The 19586-nt window shown below is 39.8% G+C and overlaps 1 protein-coding gene across 1 annotated transcript in view; it reads left to right on the top strand.

Annotated features, from left to right (window-relative positions):
- LOC126470801 (uncharacterized) overlaps window positions 1–19586 on the top strand; it is a gene marked incomplete at its 5' end in the record, with an annotated part of 313759 nt that overhangs the window by 177340 nt on the left and 116833 nt on the right. Inside the window, 2 exons of the mRNA XM_050098814.1 lie at window positions 3457–3623; window positions 11757–11903. Coding sequence (XP_049954771.1) covers window positions 3457–3623; window positions 11757–11903 — 314 coding nt within the window. The remainder of the gene's footprint in view (window positions 1–3456; window positions 3624–11756; window positions 11904–19586) is intronic.

The following is a 19586-nucleotide window of genomic DNA, read 5'->3' as shown; positions in this document are numbered from 1 at the left end:
CACGATCCAGCAGTTCTTAATTTCCGACATGATGGTAGACTCTTCTTCTTCTTACTCGAGGCGTAACATGACCTTCTCACAAAGATGAGATTTATGGATGAGGAACCCACTACGCGATCTTTTCTTATACAGGGTTTCCCAAGAGGAATGGTCAATATTCAGGTATATGACTGAAACGATCATTCCGAAGCAAAAAACTGTAGTAAACGTGGACTCTAAAATGCATGCCTTGAAAGCTATGAGCACTTTTTTCAATATAAGAGATGTGTGTCACAGTACCAAAGACAAACAAGTGCTGATAGTTCTTAAGGTATGCACTTTAGAGCCCATGTTTGCTCAATATGTTTTTCTTGTTTAGATCCATACTAGCACTTACCAAATGTGGAAAACAGATATCTGGCAGTAGAAAATAATTCACAGTATCAGAGATGAAGAAGTGCTCATAGCTCTTAAGGCAGCGATATGCATTTTAATGCCCATGTTCATTAGGCTTTTTTGCTTCAAATAATCGTTCCTGTCATATCCCTGAATATTGACTATATTCTTCCTGGGACGCCCTGTGAATACAGGGTGTTACATAACGATACCTACAACATTGGAAGAGTTGTAAAGGGTGTCTTGAGGGACAAATTCAGGATAGTAACCCGTGTCCGGAAATGTCGTCTAACGACACTACAGAACGTCGAAGTCACAAGTGCCGGCGCTCATAATTTCGTCGCTCTGTAGCATCGTTGTATTACGTTTCCGGACACGGGGCTCTAGCCTCTGTTTGCTCCTCACGACGCCCTCTACAGCCCCTCGAAGTTTTTCGGTATCGCTTTGTAACACCCCGTAGGTTGCAGATGGCATTACTCATACGTACAGTGTGCGGCTGCTCTAAAATCTAATAAATTGCATATCCATGCAGGAAGTTGACTTCATGCCAGTTTGATGTTTGATGCATGCCAACTTCCTAGTGTTGCAGTTTTAATGGTCAGTTGTGCACTAACAGTGATATAACTGTATTTGTTGAGTGACGTACATTGACAAATATTTCGAATTATTTACAAGTAAGTTAAGGATATGGAAATGGACAATTATAAAATAGGGTTCTTAGAAAAAGGGCGATTTATTCGATAATCAAGAATATGGGAACAGTGTTCAGCAGCCAAGTCGATCAGCAGTGCGTATTATTTTGGCACGACAACTCTTATTTTTAACAACAGTTTGGTAATTCTGTGTTGCAAAATGGGTCCTCTGTTGTGCGTCAGCGGTACAAGTAGCAGAAGCCGAAACAATAGTTCGCAGTGAGAACTGTGGTAGAAGATAGCGAATAATTGGATTTCGGTTTGGTTGCTAGGCTGACTATACCTCCAAGTATGGAAACGTAAGAGGAAGAGGCGTTACAGTTTTAGGAGTATTGTTAAAACGGAGCGTTGGCAGTGCAACTTGAATCAAGTTCTGCTCATAATGGTACACTCCATTTAGAGATGGTAAGAGAGCTGGATTATTCAGTGTTATTATATAAACCTTTCTGAAATGACGGTCGTCTAGACTTTTGACTAGGTGTAACTCTCAGTTTCATTTACCGCTGAAATCTGCGCGATCCTGTGTATGGGTAACAGATCAACATCGGCACAGCTGGGTTGCAGGTGTAGTGAATAAACGGTGAGAACTTGTAAATATGATTCCATATCACAACATTCAAACGTCCAAGCAAAGACCGGTAATATCATTTTATCATCATGAGAGTCAAAGTGGAAGGTAACTCTTTTAGGTTAAAAAATGTCTTATGGGAAGACAACAAGTAACGATCTGAACACACAGGCATCATGTCGACTTCAGCACATCAGTCGAAACATCTGATTGATGGCCCCAACAATTGAATCATTACGAAATCTCAGTTTCAAGGATCCCAAAAGCGATATAAAAGGAAAGCTCTAATTGGAACTTTCTCCTACATATGGATAAGAGCATTTAGCGTAATGATTTTTCACAATATATGCTGTAACACGCTGAAGAACAATGTTTTTTTGTCACAAGCATTAAACTCATATGAAATAAACCTGATTTGTCTCTAAGTATGACGAATGATGAGAGTCCGAGAGAAGAAGCGGAATTTGCTAGAAATTATGATGCACGAAACCTAAACGTAGTGGTAACTCTGAACAGAAACCAAGTACTACTAAACAACACTCCATTCAATGTGGGGGAAACAGTGCAGCTGATTAGGATACTTTCCCAGCTAAACACGTTATATCTGAAGTGCATGGAATTTAACTGCAGCTAATGAAGCTCTTTCGAGAATTCAAGAAGTCAAAGTGAAAGAAGATGTTGATGTTCCACTACTGTTACGTAGTTATATTAACTTGTGGTAACGTTTAATATACGATCATACAGAAAGACTAAGCTATTTAACATTCTGGTCATTCATGATGCAACGGTTTGAATACGGAATTATAAACGCAGGCTTATGCAAGGACGAAGAGAAACGAAGGATTTGTTACGCCGAAACTGCATGCTGGGCTGGATCTCGAACCCATATAATTGTTTATCGGAAGCAATGTGCAACTAGTTTCGCAAGCTGAAGATACTTCAAGGACCGACTCGACGCTTCAGTTCACCACAAGTTCCTTTCTTTTTCCCGATCAGGAGACATCCATAACTTGTAACAAATATTCGTCGCAGCGGACAGTCCGCAAAACTGCGAAAACATGTCATTTCTGAAGAATATCGTCGGTATACGGTTAGCTGGATGATCTCAGCGTACCCTGTAAAAGGAGAATGAAACTAGAGAAAAAAGCAAATAAAATCATGAATAAATTGTGTATCACTCAATGGAAGTCGCTTGTCGACAGCACAGGAGCTTCAGAACGGTTATAAGCCCGCAACTATACAACGTAATGAAACATTGCACTTTTATTGCATACATCTAACGACACGTACTCGTGTATCTGATACGAGGACAATGTACTCTCTTGGTGTATTACAACGTTGTAAACAGTATTAACTTCCCGGAATGTATTGCTTTGAATCACAAAGATCTGCAAGAACATCCAGCAAATTTCTTATGTTTCAGTTTTATCGTCCTCTACATGTACAGGTATTAGGATGTTTCACGATAAAGACTTTCCTTCGTTCAGTGCAAGATATTTTGTTTCACAAATTTACATCAATCATTTTATACAATATCCTAGAATATAATCACTAGGCAGTTACTTTGAGTCTTACAAGGCAGTTAAAAAGCTGTCTTCAATACTTCTTGTTCAAGTATAAGTATATAAAAGACTCTTTTTACTGGTTATTGAAAAATTAAAACTGATAGGGATCCAGGAACTGATCTGTTCAGTTCCTTCCCACAATCTGACGTAACGTTATTGTCATTTAATCCTATATTACATTGAGGTTTCCGATTTCTAGATGCCTTTCAAGATCTACAAAGAATTTTTCTCCTGACATAAATATTTTTGTTTTCAGAAAATCGTACAGTTACAGGAACTTGTGAATCAAGAAAGTATTATATGGGGCTCATTTCTGATCCCGATGAAGACATATAAACTGCAATTAAGTTCAATTGAGCTTATCGTCTCTCCATTTAAGACTACATCACTTACGGGAAAAACTTTTCAGAAACATTTCACCAGGTAAGATTAACAGGCTATTTAATGAAATAATACGAACTTTGAGCTCAGTATAATACACTTAATAAGAATACTATCAACGAGATAGCCTAAAGGGTCCAGTATTTAAGCAGCATTAGTTTCCAGCAAAATATGTAGTTATTTAAATAAAAGTAAGAAAGACAAATACGATTACGATTCCATTCCCTTTTCGGTAAAGCTGATTAATCAATGCAAAGCAATGAATTCAGATTAGCCCGTAAGTTATATGACAAGGTAAGATTAGTGATCTGAAGAACAATCATAAAATGAATGAGCCAATATTATCCGATGAAATATTTAGTACATCCGTGTGCGATAGCATATATGATTTAGCGAACATCAGACGTCAAACAGAAATTTCGAACTGCAGCTACAGCTTACGTAGCGGACAGTTAATTTGCAGAGTTAAATATGTGACATACATTTGCACACCAAATAGGATAGACACAATTAGTGTGCAATGGGCACAATCTGGTAAAACACTGAATCTAAGTATCGTACAGCTGAATACCAATTCATTTAAAGCAATCGTTGTATAAGTGTGTGCTCTAGAACCAGGCAAATACTTCACAAAATTACTGAATAATAAGTTTTGGAGATCAGTAGTAATGCGAATGAGAGAATTATTTCAATTTGTAACACCATCCATAATTTGCAAAAGATAAAATCAAAAGTAAGAGTTCCGTACAAACAAATGTTGTGACAAGGATCTATTATAACACATAAAATGCAGTGTACCCCTAAAGCATACAGTGGATGTTGTCAAAAAAGAAAGCAGAAGATACCAACATAACGATTGGCCTTTCAAAGGAAATTCTATTGATCGAAAACGCCATCGACAACATTTATACAACTGCAGGAGGCAGTAAGCGATGGATTCTTTTTGAATAAGCCGAAGCGATTATCAAATATAAATCTTCAGAATTTTGTGAAATCTTAGTTACATTTTTGGTATCGCACAATTCATTTAGAGGAAACATAGCCCGTTAATTTAGCATGCTATATTTCCTATGGATCTAATGCTTATGTTTATCGAAAACGTGCGCAGTAACGCCCCAGTTAAAAAACCATACCCATCTACAAGGACAGTCTAAAATATATGAAGTCAGCTTCTGCTGCAACGACGTATCCTGAGTTCATGGAGGTCGGCTGGCTCGAACTATTAGTACAGTGTCTCGACACGTATGGTAATGGCTTACGGAAGAGATATACACTACGTGATCAAAAGTATCCGGACACCCCAAAAACATACGTTTTTCATATTAGGTGCATTGTTCTGCCACCTACTGCCAGGCACTCCATATCAGCGACCTCAGTAGTCATTATACATCGTGAGAGAGAAGAATGGGGCGCTCCGCGGAACTCACGGACTTCGAACGTGGTCAGGTGACTGGGTGTCACTTGTGTCATACATCTGTACGCGAGATTTCCACACTCGTAAACATCTCTAAGTCCACTGTTTCCGAGGTGATAGTGAAGTGGAAACGTGAAGGGACACGTACAGCATATAAGCGTATAGGCCGACCTCGTCTGTTGACTGACAGAGACCGCCGACAGTTGAAGAGGGTCGTAATGTGTAATAGGCAGACATCTATCCAGACCATCACACAGGAATTCCTTACTGCATCAGGATCCACTGCAAGTACTATGACAGTTAGGTGGGAGGTGAGAAAACTGGATTTCATGCTCGAGCGGCTGCTCATAAGCCACACATCACATCACTAAATGCAAAACGACGCCGCGCTTGATGTAAGGAGCATAAACATTGGACGATTGAACAGTGGAAAAACGTTGTGTGGAGTGACGAATCACGGTACACAATGTGGCGATCTGATGGCAGGATGTGGATACGGCGAATGCCCGGTGAACGTCATCTGCCAGCGTGTGTAGTACCAACAGTAAAATTCAGAGGCGGTGGTGTAATGGTGTGGTCGTGTTTTTCATGGAGGGGGCTTACGCCCCTTTTTGTTTTGCGTGGCACTATCGCAACACAGGCCTACATTGATGTTTCAACCACCTTCTTGCTTCCCACTGTTGAAGAGCAATTCGAGGATGACGATTGCATCTTTCAGCACGATCGAGCACCTGTTCATAATGCACGGCCTGTGGCGGAGTGGTTACACGACAATAACATCCCTATAACGGACTGGGCTGCACAGAGTCCTAACCTGGATCCCATAAAACACCTTTGGGACGTTTTGGAGCACGGACTTCGCGCCAGACCTCACCGACCGTCATCGATACCTCTCCTCAGTGCCATTCCCAAGAAACCTTCCTTGACCTGATTGAATGAATGCCTGCGAGAGTTTAAGCTGTCATCAAGGTAAGAGTGGGCCAACACCCTATTGAATTCCAGTATTACCGATGGAGGGCGCCTAGAACTTGTAAGTCATTTTCAGCCAGGTGTCCGGAGACTTTTGATCACATAGTGTATCTTGAATACCGTATGGAATAGTATTCTTATGGCTGGTTCTGCCAAGGTTCTTTACAATTCAGAAGAATAGTTGTCTACTTCTTGTTTCGATTTAGGTCTTTCTGTCAAATTCTTCTATCCATATTGCAACCTCCATGTCATCTTCACATATTTCCCCTTCCTTTTCTATAAAATTGCCTTCAGGTTCTTTTCTTTTGTATAGCCCTTCTATGTACGCCTTTCACCACTCAGCCTTCCCTTCTTTGCGTAGTACTGGCTTGCCATTTGTGCTCATAATATTCATACAGACCATTCTCTTTTCTCCAAAGGTCTCTCTCTTATTTTCGCTATAGGCGGCTTCCCGTAGATTGCATACTTTTACAGGTTTAAATTCCTCCTATAGGCTCCTCTGCTACCTTCACTACTTCATCTCCGAAAGCTACTCATCTTTCTTCTATTCTTACCCTTATTTCATTCATGTCAGGATGGTTCTTTAGAAATGGCACGGCCGACTTCCTTACCCATCTGTTCCTAATCCCATGAGACCGATGACCTCACTGTTTGGTCTCTTCCACCAAATGCCCCCCCCCCCCCCTTATTTCATTCAATAGTTGCCTAATGTTCTATCTGAAACTTCCAACATCAACCCCTGGTTCTTTCAATTTGCCTAGGTCATCTCATTATTTTCCCGTGTTGCTGTGATTCCTTCCGTTTTGATCTGTAGTTCATAACCGATAAATTATGTCCGGAGTCATCAGACCCTGCGAATATTCTGAAGTTTAAAATCTGGTTTCGAAATATCTTCCTTACCATTATGCAGTCTATCTATAACCGTCGGGTATCTCCAGGTCTTTTCCATGTATACAACCTTCTTTCAGGATCCTTAAACAAAGCGCTATCAATGAATAAATTGTGCTCCGTGCAAAACTGTACCAGATCGCTTCCTCTCTCATTCATTCCAACAGCCTGTTTTCTAGTACTGAATTTGACAATCATTTTCAGTATCAATTTCTGGCACAAAACAAAGTTCAGGGAATGATTTGAAACTTTGAGAAGATTGATGAAAATAGGCTTATGGTCTCTATTTAAGAGAGAGAAGAAACAACTTCAGGCTTTTCCACGGAAGAGTAGTTCTCAAAAGGAGAGCATGACTGCATGCTATCAACCTTACTGGAAAACTATCAAAGAGTGACACCACTGTTTATGTAATGGCTGTTAGCAGAAGATTGAAGTCGTCGACCGTACTTAGAAAATGTTTTGTACAGACGACGTACATAATCTCCAGTGAGCAACAGCATGCAAAATCTTGGAAAGTGAAAAACGAAGACTAAAATTCTCTCTTTTAAAAATCAGTTTCCAGCAACCAAGGTTATGAGAAAATTTCTGTGGTAGATCTGCGACGATCATCTAAACACCCTACTAAGGAAATTTCCCGTGGTTATTGTGAGGGCTACACGATGAAGGAACGATGACATATCATCAGGATATTGAAATTTTGGATTGAAGAATCACTGGCACAAAAAAGTTTTCTTGAACGGAGCATGTTGCAGTGCTGTGTATAAGAGGATAAATGGACGCATATAAATCATTAGGTACATTATAGTATTCGTTTTTACCCAGTATCCATTATACAAATGTATTCATCAAGAACACGACGTACTTTTTGCGTAATTTTTTAAATCTTTGTAAGGTAAACAGGGGGAATGTTCGTGGCATTTGGTATCTTCACGGAGCGATGATTACTGGTGCATTCTAAGAATAACATCACCATCACACGCAACACCTATTCCGTGAAAGAATGCTCCTCGCTCAGCGAAGAATGCTCTGAACAGGCGATTGCCATTGTTGCTGCCGTAGTATTAACTCGACTGCTGTGGCTCCAACGAACGAGAAATTCACGATCCTGAGTATTTATAAGTGACGTCCAAATGCATTTCATGGGGACGCGTCACACATCCACAGAAGGAATGTAGTATAGTAAATTTCATTTGTCAACTATGTACGACAAATGCGAACGAATCTGGGACTAAGAAGCTGTTTTTGAGGAAGGAGCACTGACTTTGTTGTGAAGACCGGCGAAAATCTGCTGTATCAAATATTGTCATCGGCCCTTGAAAACCAAGTCTTATTTCAGCGGTTTCAGTAATATTCAGAGGTCAGTGGGACCAGTTTCTGACGATACGATAACAGTTTTTGGACTTACGACGGATAAAAGCCGAGGAGAAACAGAAGAGAATAAAATGTAACTTTTTGGAGATGCGATCCATTTCTGTTAAATTTTGATGCAACCCGAATGATGAATAAATGTAGGTTATTGATGAATCTTACCACTAAATAAAACAAGAAAGTAGCTCAGGTGGACATTTCCGCAGCATACATTAAACAGCAAAGCGGTGCTGGAATCCTGATGGTAGTACTGAGATGAAATTCATAGAAAAGATATAGGACCTTCAGAGTGAGATGCAGTTGTGATAGATTACAGTCGACAAATCAGTGAAGCTTGCAGTCTATATAAAGCGGATGTCTGCGCGATGATCGTCTACGGTACGGAAATTTTATCATGCATTAAAGCGAACTTGGCGATGTCCGGTGAACGCGAACTATTCCATAACAAAAGAACGATAACTGAAATGTAACTCACCAAAGTATTCGATACTCAAGAGTGTTTAAGGAGAGAAATAAGGAACAACAGTAGACATGTTCCTCAAGAAATAGCGGTCAGATATATCCTGAAAGCCTTCGACTGAAGAGAACTAGAGTCGATTAACTGATGTTCCTAAAGCGAATGAATCGATGTGCTAATGCAAACACTTGTAAATCACCTCATAGAGGCTGAGAACTCTGAAGAAATGTACGAGGGACATTCAATACGTAATGCAACACATTTCTTTCTGTGCCAGTTACGGTTGAAAGAATGAAGAATTTGTTGTGGGACATCGTGGAATATTCCCGCTTCAGCCGCTATAGTTTCATAAAGTCCCAAAAGATGGCGTTGCTATACGTAACCTACAAAATAGCGTCTGTAATGGAGGTGCGATCCAAACAGACAACTGTCATTGACTTTCTTTTGGCGAAAAACCAGAGCATCGCAGATATCCACAGGTGCTTGCAGAATGTCTACGGAGACCTGACATGAATAAGAGAACGAGTAGTTGGGCGAGATATCTGGGATCATCGCAACAAGGTCACACAAACCTGTCCAATCTCCGCGTGCCGGCCGGCCGCACACAGCTGACTACTGCAATGTTCGAACGTGCTGACACTCTCACTCCAGGTGATCAAACGATACAGTCAAACACGTCGCAGCTGACCTGGACGTCTCTGTTGTTAGTGATGACACACTCGTCCACCGGTTGGTGCACTGGAAGGTGTGTGTACCCACTAAGTTCCTCGCCGCCAAACAGAAGACCATACAGAGCAACGAAGGACAACCGTGCAGAATTACTTGCGCGTTACGAGGCTGATCGTGGAAATTTTTTGTCGAACATCGTCACAGGGGATGAAATATGGATTCACAAGTTCGAACAGGAAACAACACAACAATCCATGGAGTGGCACCGTACCACCTCTCCTCCGAAGAAAAAGTTCAAAGCCGCATCCTAAGTCTGTAAAGTTATGGCGACTGTCTTCCGCGAGTCTGAAGCGGCTATTCTGTTTGATGTCCTCCCTTATATTGAACAATAAACTCTGAAGCGTTTTGTGCTACCCTCCGAAAATTGAAGGAACGACTTCAGTGTGTTCGTCGCTACAAAAATGTAAACGAACTTCTCTTTCTGCACGACAACGCAAGGCCTCAAACAAGTCTGCGCACCTGAGACGCGCTCACAAAACTTCATTGGACTCTTCTTCCTCATCCAACCTGCAGCCTGGATCTCACACCTTCCGACTTCCACCTGTGTTGACCAGTGAAGGAGGTACTCCGTAGGAGGTAGTAGTAGATGATGAGAATGTTATTGATGCAGCAAGACATTGTCTCCGACGTCGACCGGTAGAGTGGTACCATGAGGGCATGCAGGTCCTCTCAGTAAGATGAAGTAAGCCCGTCGCATCGAACGGAGGATATTTTGAAAAATGGTTTCAAAATGGTTCAAATGGCTCTGAGCACCATGAGACTTAACATCTGAGCTCATCAGTCCCTAGAACTTAGAACTATTTAAACCTAATTAACCTAAGGACATCACACACATTCATGCCCGAGGCAGGATTCGAACCTGCAACCGTAGCTGTCGTGCGGTTCCAGACTGAAGCTCCTAGAACCGCTCGGCCACAGCGGCCGGCTTTGAAAAATAGGTTTTGTAGCCAAAAAGGTTGGTAATAATATGTTGTATTGGAATTCTGAATAAAACCACCATGCTTTCAGGAGAAAAAAATGTGTTACATTACTTGTTGAAGGCCTCTCGTGTTTAAAAAGTACTGCGACCCACGGACGCGGAGGTCTAAGATTTCACAGGCGTGCTTTGTACGATAATATGAAAGGAAATGGGCCATGGATTTCCTTAAGAAAGATCGTTGCAGTTACCTCAGGTGATTCAGCTAAACCACGATAAATCTAAATCGGAACCAACCGACAGAAATTTGAGGGTCACTCCTTTGGATTCCGAGTCTTTGCAACAGACATACAGCAGTATATTCCTTCTGTAAGAGGAATGGCTTATGCAGTTACGGTGAAAGCCGAAAGATCCAATAATATTGTCAATACGCTCCGTTTTTGTTCCACGTGGTGTTGTCTTGTGGCGATCACATTTGCACAGGGCACTTCTGTCGGAGGCGATACACTTGCATGCTGTGAATGCCTGCTATAAACCTGTTTATCTAATCAGTGTTCCTTAACTATTATCTACAGTTAATTTGGTTGACTTCGAAGCTAACAATAATTACGAACAGATTAATTCACTGATGGTACGCTTCTGCCTAATCATTAGAGAGAGCTCGTCGGTGAGTCAGTCATTCTCCTCAAAGGTCACGCAATTCTTTTGCCATCTTAATAACCTGGTGAAAGATGAGAATTATTCGATAAGTGACTTTCCTTGTCCTCACTATTTCATCATTTGTCCTTTCATATTTTATTAACAATATTTCTAAGGTCATCAAATTACGTATTCCATAATACGTAAAGACTGCTCATCTTCTGTAGCTACCTTATACTCTACAATGCAAGTTACCATCACAACCTCAGTTTTCTTGTAACCAGAAACATATTTTTTCACTGAGCTTTTCAAATGGAAATAATGCATACTTAGCTCTTCTTTCTTTCAAAGAAGAAGCATAAAATAAATAATGTTAACAGTTCATCCGAAAAAGAAGCAACTAGCAAGATAATTATTTCGCAATTTGTTGGTTCTTAGAAACTTACAGCTTATAGACAACGTACCATTAACAGAGGATGACCCATCAACTTATGTTCAGAAATCCTTATGTTGTTTTTTTTTTAAAGAAAACTCTTGGTTCCATTCGTGTTTTGCAATTTGTAAAAGAGATTCACCACGATACGATAACATTGGTAAAGTACAAAAATTAGAACTAGAAATTGGAAAAGAGGAACCAGATTCGTATGTATTTCAGAATATTTAAAATTATATTGGTAGCATAAGAAAAGACTGTATGCTAGAAATAATCAGTCCCTGTACTCAAATATTTTTTTCCACTTTTACATGCTTTAATATACTTCCTGTAATGTAACTGAATCTTTTTTCTGTTTTAAGTACTTCCACAACAGTAATTAATAAGATGACTATTTACATTGATGCTCTGAAAAGAAGAGCATACTTGAATGGAACTTACTGCATTGCTGTGGTTATCTACAGAAACCTAACAAGATTTCTTCCTGCAAGATACTCCTGCAAGATGGGGTAAGTGTAATAAGAGCAACTATTTTTGTAAATCTCAATAAAATCAAATAGTTAACTGTAGCTTGTTAATGTGAATCTGTGTCTAACAGTGTTTTTTTACACATTCCAAGAAGGATGTATTTCAGAAAAAAGCAACCGCTAAAAATAAGCAAAGAGAATTTTCAATCTTCGACGAAATACTTCACTTTGTTCTAAGACAAATGTCGTTGAAACACAAGGTGCGTTTAAAAGGTTTGGTGAATATATAAATCGCAACGTGTATTAAAAACGTAAGCATGTGTTTCTGTATCTGCATCAGCATGGAGAAACTTTTCGAGAAGGGTCACACAGCGTCGTACTCAGGATACGGTCGGCAGTGGTCAGTCGATCGTAGCGCGAATGGAGGCTCGTGTTCTAGAGCAGTGGGACATTTATTTACTTTCCGTATGTAACGTTTGCCGTTTAGTGGGTATCGTAAATCGTGCGAACTACAACAGAAAAAATAAAATTATTTCATTAGTATTCACGTATGGGGGCCCAATTCGACCACACGAGTTACAGTCCATTACTGGCAGTTTTGATGGTTGGCCTTCCTTTGTGTCCAAATTCCTTTCATCGTTTCAGAATGAAGTCTCTTCCTTTCATCAGATCATGGTGTTCCAGTCCGTTTTCTGATTTCCCTCCGACCAACTTTCCAAACAAATATCTTTTGCCTGAATGTTTTTCTGTCTATATCGTGTGCCTGAGTTTACCGGCTACTTCAAGATCCTCCTCAATCGCAGCGATCCATTATTTGGCTGAGTTTTGGCCTTACTTCTATTTTCGTAGAATTCTGCTATTTTTTTTTTTGTCAACCTAGTGGTTGCCACTCTTTAAAGATACCCATAAACTTTAAGTCCTCGTTTTCTCCTGTCGCCATATATGTCTGTGTATTATTCTATTTCTTTTTTACTTCTCAGCCTATAAGTTCCTCCATCAGTAATTCTGGTACCTAATATTTTCCTAATAATCTTTCTTTCTTTTTTTGAATTTCTTCAATATACCTCTTCGTATTTAAAATTAAAGTTTCTGCTCCATAAAGACATTCAGGTTTGATTACAGTGCTGTAATACCTAAGTTTACTGAATTTAGAAAGTGATTTTTATTATAAATATTTTATGTTAATCTGAATGCAGCTGACATTTTTTGACAGCGATCTTCGTTTGCACCATTTTCCAGACCGTTTTCTTCTATGATTTCCCCCAAGTATTTAAACTAAGAAATCCTTTTTGTTTTTTTTATATTTTGTGTTCAAAAATTTTGATGCTTGTTTCTTTAATATCATATATTCCGTTTTTTTCGAAAAATATTTGCAGGCCTACTTCTACCGCTATTTCTTTAAGAATTTCAATTTGTTTTTGAGCTGTGGGAATTGTTGTTGTTGTTGTGGTCTTCAGTCCTGAGACTGGTTTGATGCAGCTCTCCATGCTACTCTATCCTGTGCAAGCCTCTTCATCTCCCAGTACCTACTGCAGCCTACATCCTTCTGAATCTGCTTAGTGTACTCATCTCTTGGTCTCCCTCTACGATTTTTACCCTCCATGCTGCCCTCCAGTACTAAATTGGTGATTCCCTTGATGCCTCAGAACATGTCCTACCAACCGATCCCTTCTTCTAGTCAAGTTGTGGCACAAACTCCTCTTCTCCCCAATTCTATTCAATACCTCCTCATTAGTTATGTGATCTACCCATCTAATCTTCGGCATTCTTCTGTAGCACCACATTTCGAAAGCTTCTATTCTCTTCTTGTCTAAACTATTTATCGTCCACGTTTCATTTCCATGGCTACACTCCATGCTGTGGGAATATCCCTAGTTAAAATTGCCAGAGCATTTGAAAAGGCGAAGCTGTCTATTCTAATATTACTTCTGCCTAACTTGGCTGATTTATCTATCTATATTTTTGCTCGACTTTTATTGTCGCCATTCTGTAATCGCCATTTCCAAAACACAGTTAAACAGTAATGGGCAGAGTCCATCTCCCTGTCTAACACCAGTCTTTATACCAAATGGTTCAGAAATTTCTCCTATGAATTTAACTTTAGAGCTAATGTCAGTTAACGTTTCCTTAATCAATGTTAGAGTTTTATTATCTAGCCTTTGCTCCCTTAAAATTTGGAAAAGAGATTCACGATCAACTGAGTTGTAGGCCGTTTTAAAAATCCACAAATGTACATACAATATTGTTGTCAGAAATCCTTTGGTGCCTAAGGATTAGTTTTAAATTAAGAATTTCTTCTGGGCAGGATATGTTTGGTATTTAAACCTGCTTGGTATTCGCAAATTTTAGGTTCTAACTGTTCTTGGGCTCGATCAAGTAAACAAGAATTTTGTATGTGACCGGGAGAAGAGAGATTCCTCGGCAATAACAACATCAGTTCTATTCCCTTTCTTATGCAATGCATGAATAAGGGCAGTTTTCCAGTCCTCAGGTATTTTCTCAGTTCTCCATATATGTCCTATTAGTTGAGTGATCTCTCTTATAGTGTTAGCGACAGCTGTTTTTAGTAGTTCTGCAATTATACCGTCTTCTCCGAATGCTTTATTGTTTTTAAGTCTCTTGATATGTTTAATTATTTCCATTTCGTCACGTTCTGCAGAGTTAGGGTTCATGTTATTAGTTTTCTGTGGTTGTAATTTATTCGCTGCTAGTGGAAAGTTAAATAGTTTTTCAAAATAATTAGCAAGTTCCTTACAGTTTTCCTGGTTGTTAAGAGCCAAACAGCCATTTTAATTTTTGAAGCAAAGACTTTAAGATTGGTAATTAGTTAGTTTTGTTTTGAATGTTTTATAAAAGTTTCTTGTATTGTTTCTTCGGAAGTCTTTATCAATTTCCAAAAATTGGGCATTTTCGTAGTTTCTATTAGTCTGTCGGATTAATTTAGATGTTTCTTTTCTTACAGTTAGAAAGGTGTTGTACGTATTTTTCAGTTTTGTTACTATTCCAATTTTTGAATCCCTCATGCCTAGACCTAACTGCTGTTTCACAATCCACTTTCCACTAAGGGTGTTTCTGTTTCTTTCGAAGCGGAATTAAATTTTGTGCTGTTGTGATGAACTTTTCTTTTACGCTTTTCCAGTTGTTGGAAAGTTTACTGTTAAGGTCGCTTGTTAGAGTTGGGGTTATTTTAGAGGTGTCAAATTTTAGGATAACCTTTTTTTGTTTTGAAGAGTTTTTGAGGTTGTAGTTTTACTTTTGTTCGCATTAAATAATGGTCAGAATCTCGATTAGCCCCTTTCCTGACTTGGACATTTAAAATTTCTTTGTAGTTAGGGTATGAAATTGCTACATGATCGATTTGAAATTCCCCAATAAATGTATTGGGTACCGCCAAGATTTTTGTTTAGAAGGGTTCTTTTAAAATGTGTTCACATGATTTAACTTGCACGTTTCAACAAGTCTTTGGCCATTTTGGTTTGTCCGTTTATCAGCAGGAAATCCATCACCCGTTTCCTTATATTTTTCCCTTTACTTAATTGAGCAGTGAAATCACCCATTAAAATTTTAACATAATTTGAGGGAATTTTCGAGATGATGCTTTCTAACGTTTCTCAAGCTTCATTAACTTCTTCAGGTTTTTTTACGGTTATCCTGATTGACTGGCATATGGGCATTAATTAAAGTGTATGCCTTATTTGCGCATTTAAGGGAAATTGTCACTAGTCTATTATTAATTAGTTTTACCTCCGTTATTGAATTTAAAATATTTTTGGAGAATGCAAAGCAACTCCTAGATATGGTGTATTATTAAGCATTCTTTTATCTGTTTTGCTTTTAAAAAGACGATAATTACCAAAACCCATGGTGTTATTGTCGATCATTCGTGTTTCTTGAAGTGCCAAAATTTGGATCTTCTGTTGTTTTAATGTATCTCTCAATTTATGAAGTTTACCTCGTTGCAAAAGTGTTTGTATGTTAAGTGTTGCTAAAAGTCTATTTGTTTTGCTTTTAAATTGGCCACAGAACTCCGACTTCCTCTATTGAACCACAATACATTTTAACCTGGACGCCCCAGAATCCGAAAGACCAGTTGCGTCAGTATTATTGGAGGTGGATTGACCACCTGGGGTAATACTGTGATTATCAAAATGCTCCATGATTATTGTACCTGGAATCAGGCCAGCGGTTTGTTTCCCATCGGGAGGAACCTAATCTAAAAAAAAAACCATGTGCACGCCACAAGTACTGTGCTATCCTTGTAGCTGCTTCCTGTGTGTAGTGCACCTCTAATCTATCGAGGGGCGTCCTACAACCTTCCACCCCATAGCGTAGGTCGAGGAATCTACAACGATTTTCGTCACAGAGTCGACGTAGCCTCTGCTTTAGACTCTCCACTCGACTCCAAACTTGCTTCAAGATACTCACAAAGTGGATTTGGTTTTATTTTACCCTGGTCTGGGACTGCTTATTCTGTATTCGCAACTGTCCACCATACCTGGTGGAACGTTCTCTACCCGCCACCTGTGACCCATCCAATACCCTAGGCAAGGTCGTCGTCTTAGACTTATAGTTACAAAGTCTTGAAACCTGTAGAAAAGTATTTTATATTTTCAGACTACCGTCTTTGTTGTTAGCTACATAAATTGCGGTGTAATACATCACTGATCTACTTGAGAATGTGCATTACGAATTATTTATATGAAATTAAATTAAAACCTGTCATATCCACTTACTTATTGCTCTTCGTATCTCCATTGGGTGCTTATATGGTAAGGCTTAGACGCGTACGGTCAAAGAGATCACAGCTGAATTATTCTAGATAATACTAATTGTTTGTCACAGGGTCCCTGATTAGCAAATATTCCAAAACTACACTATCCAGTAATCACCATAAAATTTGTCTCTCCTGTTCCGCCATTCGAACAGGCCACGTAAGACCCACCGGAACCGACCGACCTCCGTTTTATCCTCTGTTGACAGGCGTCACTGGATGCGGATATAGAGGGGCATGCGCTCAGCACAATGCTCTCCCGGCCGTTGTCAGTTTCCGTAACCAGTGCTGCTACTTCTCAATCAGATAGCTCCTCAGTTGGCCTCACAAGGGTTGAGTGCACCCCCCTTGTCAACAGCACTCGGCAGACCCGAAAGGTGACCCATTCAAGCGCTAGCGAAGCCCAACGGCGTCTAACTTCGGTAATATGGCGGGAACCTGTGTTACGACAGCGGCAAGGCCATTGGCCGTAAAGTCTCTTTGCTATTTATAGGTTTAATACCGAAGTTATACCTCAGTTTTGTATCCTGATCATCGAGACAAAAAAAGGCGAAATAAAGACATTTTGTTTATCCACCTCCCTGACACATCTCTACAAATGCATATTAACCATAGAATTTTTTAATGAAACTGATCTCATGAAGTTATTGGTCGTTTTTCTTAATGGGACAGTGCATAAATAGAATTCCTTGCTGCAAATTGCAAAACAATCAGCGATCGAAACGCATGCGATGCGTGTTCAAGTGTAAGCGACGGAGGCCGTGGGCGTAAAAAATGTTTGCAGTACTTTAAACAGTATAACCACGGGAAGGAAGCTTCTCATTATGTGTAAGTCCTAGATCGACCGACGAAAAAGATAACGGGGAAAAACAACGGTCAAGTATCACAGATGTTACAACAGATTTAACGCCTCTGAGACCGGTATCTGAGGAATTAAGGATTATCAATGATGTTGTTATTGTCATCGCTCACAAAGATATGTGAAAGCAAAAAAATCTGTTCCTTTTTTGCCGGCCGGTGTGACCGACTGGTTCTAGGCGCTTCGGTCTGGAACCGCGCGACCGCTACGGTCGCAGGATCGAATCCTTCCTCGGGCGTGGATGTGTGTTTTGTCCTTAATTTAGTTAGGTGTAAGTAGTTCTAAGTTCTAGGGGACTGATGACCTCAGATGTTGAGTCCCATAGTGCCCAGAGCCATTTGAACCATTTCGTTCCTTTTTTAGCCGCACAAACAGGAAGATGACTTCAAGGGTATAGGTATCAAAGCTGTTGCAGATTTCGTTGACACGTTTGACTACTTTTCATCTTACCAACAAATCACCATCACAGTCGATGAAATCTAGTGCTAACAGCTCGATTCAAAGTAGGGTAACTATCATTTTGTGACGGCCCAGACAAATATCTCATCATTTATGGATGCTCTGCTGGCTTATACTAAGGCAAGAGGGAATCTTCTCGGTCTGGCATTAAGAGGGCGTTGACATCAGTGGTGTTTTGTTTTCATTATGTTGGCTCAGGTTGCACAATAACGTAAGTCAGCTGGTAACGTGATATATCGAAGAGTTTTGTCCATATGGAATATAATGACTTCGTGGAACTATTTGTTTTGAACGGTCCGTCGAGAAAATAAATTCATCTAAAGTTGTTGTAGGCTTGTAACATATCTTCTCTTATACGTTGGACAGTTATTAAATGGGAGTATGTACTGAAACTTGTGGTGTACGTCAAACGCGTCCTGAAACTGCAGCTACCGATGAAATAAATCTCGGAAGAGCACACTGCAGTGCTAGCCGATCGGCGATGAAGTTGCACGAGTTAACAGAAAACATAAAAACGTCTGAAGAAAGTTTACAGTAACTTTTATATGGAGATTTGATTATTGCTACGTGTGTGTTTTATTTAATGTTGACCAAAAGCAAATGCGGAAGCAAATATTTGGATCATTTTGTAAAGAATTCAACTGCTATTAGGCGTTTATTTGTTGTTGTGGATACGTGGGTCCAACAGAAACGAAACAACAGTAAAACAGTATATGGAAGCCGTGGCCATACCTCAGGAAAGGAAAGATCGATTTCGTTCACCAGCCTATAACTAACGTTTGCTGGGCCTCTAAAGGAAATCTTCTTATTGGGTGTGTTGAAAAGCGTAAAGCAAAAATAGAGAATACAATACCGGCCTTCTGCGCCAACAAGATGCAAAAAATGCGAGACAGGCCTGACTGTAAGGAAAAGGCATCTTTTATCGGGATAGTACATCTGCCCACAAATTTACTTCAGCAGTGGTAAACTGAGTCATTTTAGGTACTACATGTAATCGCTCCCAGCCTCTGATTTCCAATTACATCTGCATTTAAAGAAATTTGCAACTAAAAACGTTTTCAATTCAATGAAGAGGATGTTTTGCAGACCTTTCAGAATTTCACTTAAGGGGTGTTCTCTACACACTGTGGCAACGTTTGACAAAGTGCATTGATATCAAAGAGGACTACGTGAATAACAAGCACGCTCTTTACTTAAAAACAAAATATTTATCTGTCAGACCGTTAACCTTGCTTCTTCACTCTTATTTAATTCATCGGGCTTTAACGTTGTATCAGTTAGATCGGTTCGTTTCCCTATGTGCTTATTTTGTAGACATCACACACACACACACACACACACACACACACACACACACACACACACACACAACCACACACACACACACACACACACACACACACACACACACACACACAGAGAGAGAGAGAGAGAGAGAGAGAGAGAGAGAGAGAGTGAGAACATGTAACACCTATGCTTTTGCCTGATACTGGGATAGAAAGCGCTCTTTGCTCTACAAAGTAGCGACGTTACCTCCAGAGCACGGAGGGCGGCTTATAGCCTTGTAGGGCCGTGTTTACAAGAAAATGATTCTAATCAGGCGTTCTGCCGCAAGATTTCCGTCTCACAATTCCAG

The sequence above is a fragment of the Schistocerca serialis genome, chromosome 3 (assembly GCF_023864345.2).
Source record: "Schistocerca serialis cubense isolate TAMUIC-IGC-003099 chromosome 3, iqSchSeri2.2, whole genome shotgun sequence".
Taxonomy (NCBI): Eukaryota; Metazoa; Arthropoda; class Insecta; order Orthoptera; family Acrididae; genus Schistocerca; species Schistocerca serialis.
This window is presented reverse-complemented; position numbering and strand designations above follow the sequence as displayed.